This window comes from Mus pahari, chromosome 10 (genome assembly GCF_900095145.1).
Source record: "Mus pahari chromosome 10, PAHARI_EIJ_v1.1, whole genome shotgun sequence".
Classification (NCBI taxonomy): Eukaryota; Metazoa; Chordata; class Mammalia; order Rodentia; family Muridae; genus Mus; species Mus pahari.
Window position 1 is genome coordinate 112708169 of NC_034599.1, and position 7905 is coordinate 112716073.

At 47.1% G+C, this 7905-nt stretch overlaps 1 protein-coding gene across 1 annotated transcript in view; it reads right to left on the reverse strand.

The window, feature by feature from the left end:
* The window catches only part of Scn11a (sodium voltage-gated channel alpha subunit 11), a 69040-nt gene extending 61634 nt beyond the window's left edge, over window positions 1–7406 (reverse strand). Inside the window, exons 1-4 of the mRNA XM_021207846.1 lie at window positions 7140–7406; window positions 3934–4052; window positions 2624–2716; window positions 629–757 (exon numbers count right to left, since the gene is read on the reverse strand). Of these exons, the coding sequence (XP_021063505.1) occupies window positions 629–757; window positions 2624–2716; window positions 3934–4052; window positions 7140–7406 (608 nt within the window). The remainder of the gene's footprint in view (window positions 1–628; window positions 758–2623; window positions 2717–3933; window positions 4053–7139) is intronic.
* Between the last annotated feature and the right edge of the window lie 499 nt (window positions 7407–7905).

The window sequence follows — 7905 nt, forward strand, 5'->3', positions numbered from 1 at the left end:
ACGCCTTTAATCCCAGCACTCGGGAGGCAGAGGCAGGCAGATTTCTGAGTTCGAGGCCAGCCTGGTCTACAGAGTGAGTTCCAGGACAGCCAGGGCTATCTATATAGAGAAACCCTGTCTCAAAAAAACCAAAAAGCCCAAACTTTAAAATCAAAAACCAAAAAACCAAAAACCTTCTGAAACGAAGCTCTGTGAGCTCTTTGTAGCCAGGGATACTGGCCAGAGTCCCTGGCTCTCCCCACATGCTCTGACACCAGTACCTACCCTGGTAACCTGCCAACCAGACTGTGACTAACATTAACCCTTCTTTACCCCTGAACTGTGAGCCTCCTGAGGCTTTTCTGTGGCTCTGCGTTTTGTTTTTACAACCCCATGCTTACAGAGCCTGGCACGTCAGAGCCACAGCTGGTCATGGAATGGGTGAGAACGAGAGAGAGTGGGGGCCTGGAGGCTCCCACCAGTGGCTTCCTGGTGTCGCTCTGGGTCAACCATTTCTTCACTGAGAGATCTACACAACTTCAGGCCACACTGCTGTCCTTGTAGATCCACACGGAGCCCCAAAGGACGCAAAGGGAGTCTTCCCCCCCACTCCCCAAGTGCCTCTCACAAAAATCTTTAACAGTCTTACGCTGTTCCGATGACAATGAAGTCCAACCAGTTCCAAGGATCGCGGAGGTAGGAAAACTCATCCACAATGAACCCTCTTGCCAATATTTTAATCACAGCTTCTAAACCATAAATCCCAATGAAGACGAATCTACAAAGAAAATCATTCATAAAAAAGAATGGGTATGATAAATGACTGGGAAAAAAAGGAACCACCAAGGGATGGGCCTCGGAGGTGGGTGTTGGCTTTGCATGCATGGGGCCCTGAGTTCAAGCCCCAGTGCCACATAAACCAGGCTTGGTGGTGCATGCCTGTAGTCTTAGCGCTGGTGAGATGTAATCAAAATAGGAGGGTCAGAGGGGCTGGAGAGATGGCTCAGTGGCTAAGGGAACTGCTTGTTCTTCCAGAAGACCAGAGTTCAGTTCCCAGAAGCCACATAGAGTCTGACAGCTGTCTATAACTCTAATTAAAAATAAAATAAATAAATACTCTAAGTGTAGGAAAATAAGAGTTAAATGTAAAAGACAGAAAGTGATTTACCACACCAATTCCCAGTGTAAAGAAATATTTTTTTTTAAGTTTTTTCACATAATCTCATTATGTAAGCAAGACTGGCCTTTAAATCATAATCTTTCTGCTTCCACTTCCAAAGTTCTGGGGCAACAAGTGCTGTCATGACCCATATAAAATATTATTTTTAAAGATTTACTTTTATTTATGTGTGTACATATATGTATAGATATGTGCACATGCATGCAGGTTACTCAGAGGCCAGAGGAGGGCGCCAGATCCCCTACAGCTGGAGCTATATGCAGTTGCGCTCTAACTAATGTGGGTACTGGGACCTGAACCAGGCTCTTCTTCAAAAGCACCAAGTGATCTGTCCACTGAGCCTTGTCTCCAGCCACCATGAAATATATGTATTTTTAAAACAATTTTTTTAGACCAAGTCTCACTAAGTAGTCCAGGCTTCCTTCAAACTTCTGACCATCCTGCTCCACCTTCTGGCTGCCAGGATTACAAGCTTCTGCCACTGTGCCTGGCTTAGAAGGGAAACATTTTGAGTGTAAAATGTGATCTGATTGGTTCCTATGCTTATGGTAACAGAATAAGCTGATACAAACATCTCAGAAAGTATTTGGTATATGAACATGTACTTAAAATATAAAATGTAAACATGTTAACTATATAAGCAAAATATAAATAGAAAATATGAATATGTACTTAAAAGCATTATGATACATATTTGATCCAGGAAAGTCATTTCTGATCATCTATCCTGAGAAAAATAATACTTTAAAAGTAGTTTTATACAAAAAGAAGGCAGTGAGGAAGCTAATGTTAAAATTCTAGAGGCTTTGAGTAATTACAGTTTACCAATTAAACTATCATATATTGATCAAAATAGATTCTCATAAAGCAAATGTGGACACAAAGAAACCCATTTAGAATCCAGACACATATGTGTGTCTGTGTCCAGAGGGGAGGCATAAGATCTATATAATTCAGGTATGAAATTACCAAAGAATAATTAATGATAAATTCATGTGTGCTGTCTGCTACAAATATTTTTAATTCTTCTAAAGACATTTTATTTTTATATACAAAATTAAATCGACTCTGCCAGCATTTATGTTGGGGAGGTGAGATCCACCCCTACTCCACACTCAACTCTAATTTAAGACAGTCATTCTTTAATACTTTTGGGGTTTGAAGGGTGGTATTTTGGGGTTTTGGGGGGCTTTGGTTTTGTTTTTGGAGAGGGGTTTTACTGTAGCCCTGGCTGGCCTTAAGTTCGATATCTATCTGAAGATGCCCTTGAGCCTTCTAACCCTCCAGTCTTACCTCAAAGCGCTGAGACCACAGCATGCACCTCTGTGCGACGTTCTGTAGTGCTGGGAATGGAACCAAGTGTTTCAAGCAAGCATCCTACCAAGGGAGCCACATCCAGAGCCCCTTAGCTAGCTTTTTAAAAAGGAAGACTTCAGGCTTTGCAGATGCAGGGACAATACTCACTCGGGAATGTTACTGCTAGAATTACTGTCCATAGACATAGCCATGAATACACAGTTGATGATCACCGTGCAGATAATGAACATGCTGAAGACTGTGGCCAGGGTGGGTTAAGGCACAGATGCTGCAGGGGGCGACACACTGCCACTGTGGTGGGGATCTATCTCTCTCTGAGCTGCTTGCCCGCTGCATGCATCTCTTCCCTGTGAGATCCGGCTCTGGACAATTCAGTGCTGTCCCCACCTCTGGAGAGGGTTCCCTACCAGACAGCAGCCTCCTCCTAGGGAGAGCTACTGTCCCTTCCACAGATCTTGTTGATATAGATTTAACTGGTCCTAGGTTGGGGATGTTACAGCTCAGTTGGAAGAGTGTTTACCCAGCATGCACAAAGCCCTGGCTTCAGACCCCAGCACTGCATGAGGGAGGCATAGCAGCTCACACGTGCAGTCTCAGCACCAAGAAGCTGAGCACAGTGAGCATCAATCGTTCTACATCATCCTCGGGTCACGGAGAGTCTGAGCCAGCCTGGACTACATGAGACCCAGGCGCCATATGATCTAGGAACTCCCCGCAGAGTCAGGCTCAGGCTGACTTAGCTGAAACTGCAGCCTTTACTGGTTCATCCTCATCCCATCCCCCACCCACCCACCGCCCCAGGCAGTGGGAGAGGGCAAAGCCCAGAGCATGCTACATGCCAAGCAGACGCACCACCCCTGGGCACCACTGCTCGGCCCTTCCTCTTTGCCTTTCCTCCCTCTCCAGAGAGTTCGTCTATACCGTACCACTTAAATAAGAGTCCCTACCACAGGCCCTGTTTCCAGGAACTATGTGTACGGACCCGCACTGGCCTTCCCTCTAAAATGGCCTAGCCTCTTCTGTGCTCACTTAGACTCAACCGCCTCTGGGCATGTCTCCTGAAGCTGAGGCTCCCAGGGGGGCCACAGCTGCTCAGACACTCACAACCCCACACAGTGTCAGACACAACACCCAGGAGGGCTTCGGGAACAAAGACTATTCGCTTCCACTAAACTGGAGCTGGCCGGGTGCTTGCCTAGCATAGTGAAGCCCTGTCTGTGTTCACCCCCTGCATTGCGTAAACTGTGTGTGGAAGCATGTTCCTATAATCACAGAACAGGGGAGGTAGAGGTGGGAAGGTCAAAAGTTAGAGGTGATCTTCTGCTACATAGCGATTTCAAAGATAGCCTGAGCTATGAGACCCTGACTCAAGTTAACAGTGATAACGGCAACAGAGCCCACATGGATCCCTGGGGCTCGCACAGGGGTTTCCCAGGCTGGACTTAGAGAAAGGATATGAATGGACAGAGATGCGAATCATGAAGCTTCTGAGGGGATTAAAAGGCCCCAGAATGAACAAGGCCCTCTTGGCGCTGAAGCGATAGATTGTTCTCTTCTTGTTCAACACCATGAATGTCTGTGAAGAAATCACAGCACAAAAATCAACACGCCAGCAAAACAACATTCCTCCGCTGAGACCCGTTAGAGGAAGTTCTAGGGAACCATGTCTGGAGCCCTGACTAATCATGGCAGTCTCCGGTGGCAGCATTATTGACCCTGAGACTGTGAAGGCCAACTGCTCCCGTTGGCCTCAAGATCAGCACCGTGCTGTGGACTGTTAACATTACAGTACACACTGGAGAGTGCAGCTTTGAGGCCCTAGAAAGCCATATCTGGGCAAGCAATTCTTTGATGTTGAAGTTCACAGTCTATATGTGTGGAGTCAGGACCAGAAGGAGACTTACACAGAAACTGACCTTGAACAGCCACACATGGCAGACCTCTTAAAATACTGCCATTCCCAAAGAAACTTCAGTAATTTGTCTTAAGATACAAAGAGACTATATGGTTACACAGCAGGTCTGAGCAGTTCTCATGAAATAACCAATCTGCTTCTAACCTTTAAACTGCTTCAGGGGCTGATGAGAGGGCTCAGCAGGTGAAGGTGCTTACCTCCAAGTCTAAAGACCTGAGTTCAATCCTGGGGACCCATATAATGGTAGGAAAGAATTGATTCTAGCAAGTTGTCCTATGGCCTTCACACATGGGCTAAGACATCATATAACACATACAAACACACACACACACACACACACACACACACACACACACACACACATTAATTAATTAATTAATTAATTGACTGATTGATTAAACAAATAAATGCAGAGTGTTCCAGGGGAAAGGTCACCAGGTGTGATGCGGTGTGATGTATAACGTTGTCGGAAAGGAAAGACCAGAGTGTCTGTCAGTCTTAACCTCCATAGCAATATGAAATGGCCCATGAGGTTCCTTTGGTGCTGGGACTTTATGAGCCCAAGACTTGTTAGAACGGCTCTGTGCCCTTCCTTTGAGTAAACAGACCATTTTGGGGCAGAGAATGACCTTCTCTTTGAGGACAATCGCCCCCAGCGACAGGGGGGACAGTACAGTTCTCCTCCTGCGTACTTTGGCTCTCCTGGAGCTTCCTCTCATTGCTTTAAATATTTCAGCTAATGGTGCATTTAACAACACTTGCCAGGGCTTTAATGACTAGAAGGATGGGGACCAGCTCCTCCTACCTGCTTGCTGACACATCTCCACCTCTTTTCTCTGTAGGAGCCTCTAAAAGATGGGGGTAGGGGGGGAGGCTAGGTTGCCAAGAACTAGAGAACTCTTGACATTAGTTTCCAGTTGTCTGACCTTAAAAACCTTGTGTTCCTCGTCTGTAGGGTAGAGAGCTTCCTGTCTCGCTGTTAAGCACACATACAAAATGAGATCACAGGTGTGCAGGGTTCAAAACCTGCCTTCCAGGTCAAAGGACAAGCCCAGGTTAGAAAATGGTGACCCTAAAACCAGAGCCTGCCCTCCGGGAGTCTGCAGCTCACAGCTATTGCCTATCCTGTGGGCTTCCTACCCAGCTCCAAGGCAAAGAGAATTCTCTCACCTAAGCCTCTTCTGACAACCACGCCTCTAAGAAGCACCTTGGATTCGGGGGCAGTAGGAGGGGGAAATGAGCAAGTGTGTTTTGTTTTTCTCTCCTTCTTCTCTCTGTCCCTTCCATACATATGCCCAATTTCCTCTAAATGGCCCATCCCCATTTGGTCTGGAAACTCTGGTATTTCCACTTATAGACCATGCACCCAAGCCTCGACTCTTTGAAAGGTCACAGTGTCAGCAAAAGATGCTCTTAGCATCATGGTCATTATGCTAAAATTTTCCCCAGGCTCCCAGCCCTGGTCTGATGAGGTAGACTTTCCAACCTCTGCTGGACCATGATGACACAGCAAGGGCCTCTGGGCCTTTTAACAGAGGGAATCCTCTCAGGGGGAGTGGGGGGGCTCACAGCCCAGGCTTTCAAGGAGCCAAGGAGAGCCCAGAAACCAGACTTCCTCATTCTGAAGTCATTCTAGAATTTCCAGCAAGAATTACATCTGAGAGGGCTGGAGAGATGGCTCAGTGGTTAAGAACATCGGCTGCTCTTCCAGAGGACTTGGGTTCAGTTGCCAGCACCTACATGGCATCTCACAACTATCTATAACCCCAGGTCCAGGGTGTCTTACCCCCTCTTCCAGCCTCCATGGGCACTGCACATACATGATAGGTGCATAGACACACACAGAGACAAATCACCCGTGCAGACAGATAAAAACTAACTTGGAAAAAGAAGAATTCCATATAGGGATGATAAGATGGCTCAGCCACTGAAGACATCTGCCAGGCCCAGCAGCCTGAGGCAGATCCTGGGGTGCATACGGCTGGAGAGATCCAACTCTGAAAACATCATCCTCTGACCTCTACACACGTGTCCATGGTATGTGCATACACACGTATCCACACAAAATAAATAAATAAATTTAAAATAACGTAAAGGCAGAATTAGAGGTCATAGATAAACCATGGAGGCTTTCAAATGTGGATGTGGGGGTTGTGTAGAATTACATGCACGAACTTGACTAACGCAGACTTAGCCTTCAATGGCTGAGCACCGACTCTATATCAATGAACAGTTTGACCTTCATTAATCTCACTTAACAACCTAGAAAGCCTACACATGGTCCAAATGTTTTGTGAGGGAATGCTCTTGCTGAAAAGGGCATCCCTTCCCTTCCCAGTGCCGTTAATCGTTGACGTTAGTTGGCTTTACAAGTTAAAAAGTGCTCCCAAGTCTTGCCTTGGAGTGGGGAGATCAGACACTTGTTCCCACTCTAGATATGGGAAGTGAGGATCTGGGTGGCCATTTGTCTGGAGTCACGCTCAAGCAGTGGCCTGACCTCCTGTCCTGACTCTTTTTGGACATAGCTGTTTCCAGCGGTGACCTTTTAACCTTTCAGAGTCAGCCTCATTTCTTTCCCCAACACATGAATTACAGGAAGCAGGTAAGAGCTACAAAGATGGGGTGGTAGCAAAGGAAAAGAGGTGTGCCTGCCTCCCACTGACCCCAAGACTGGATTCAGAGACCCAGTAGTGCACATGTGAGCACAGGGAGATGGGGAGGGGACTCCCCACCTGCATGAGAAAGTACCTTATGGTCTTTGTAGAATGGGTCCAGATCTTCCAGGGGCTTCGCTATGAGGTCAGGGGGAACGTTGCCATAAAGCTTAGGTAACTTCCTGGAGGCCTTTAGGTCGAGCTGAGGCCGAGGCTGGGGCTCAGTCGCTGCCTTGTCTTTGGATTTCTTCTTCTCTTTTTGGATGGCGATCCGCTTCTCTATTGCAGCCAAAGAGTCGGAAGTGAAGGGGCGGAAATTCCGCTCGTCTGGGAAGATCACTGGGTAGTACCTCTCCTCCATCTTCACCCTTGGCTCAGACACGTGTGGCAGAAACACAGCTCTCAGGATGAGGGTGGAACTCAGCTTGCACTGGGGCTCAATCTCAAGGGATAGTGTCCTGGAAGTCTGCAGAAACAGAGGCTGAGGTGACAAGGTTTGGGTGTCAACTGTCTGTGGGGTAGACCAGAAAGGGATACCACACTGGCGCAGCAGAACCTGGGGGCACAGACTTGACAGGGGACAGGAGGACAGACAGACTTTATGCTCTGTATGCTTTTCATGTTGTAGGAAGGCCCTGTGTGTATATATTGTAAGCGTCCTCTGGAAAACGAGTGTGCCTAACCACTCGTCTACCTCTCTGCCCAGAGTCGGCATCTGGACACACAGTCACCTTCAATCAGTACTTTAAAAGAATTGGGGAAATAAAAGCCTCATATACATAAAAACTGATAACCAGAATCCAAGTGTACATGAGGGGCAGGAGGCCTACTCCTGCAGCAACAGCCAAGAGAAAGAACAA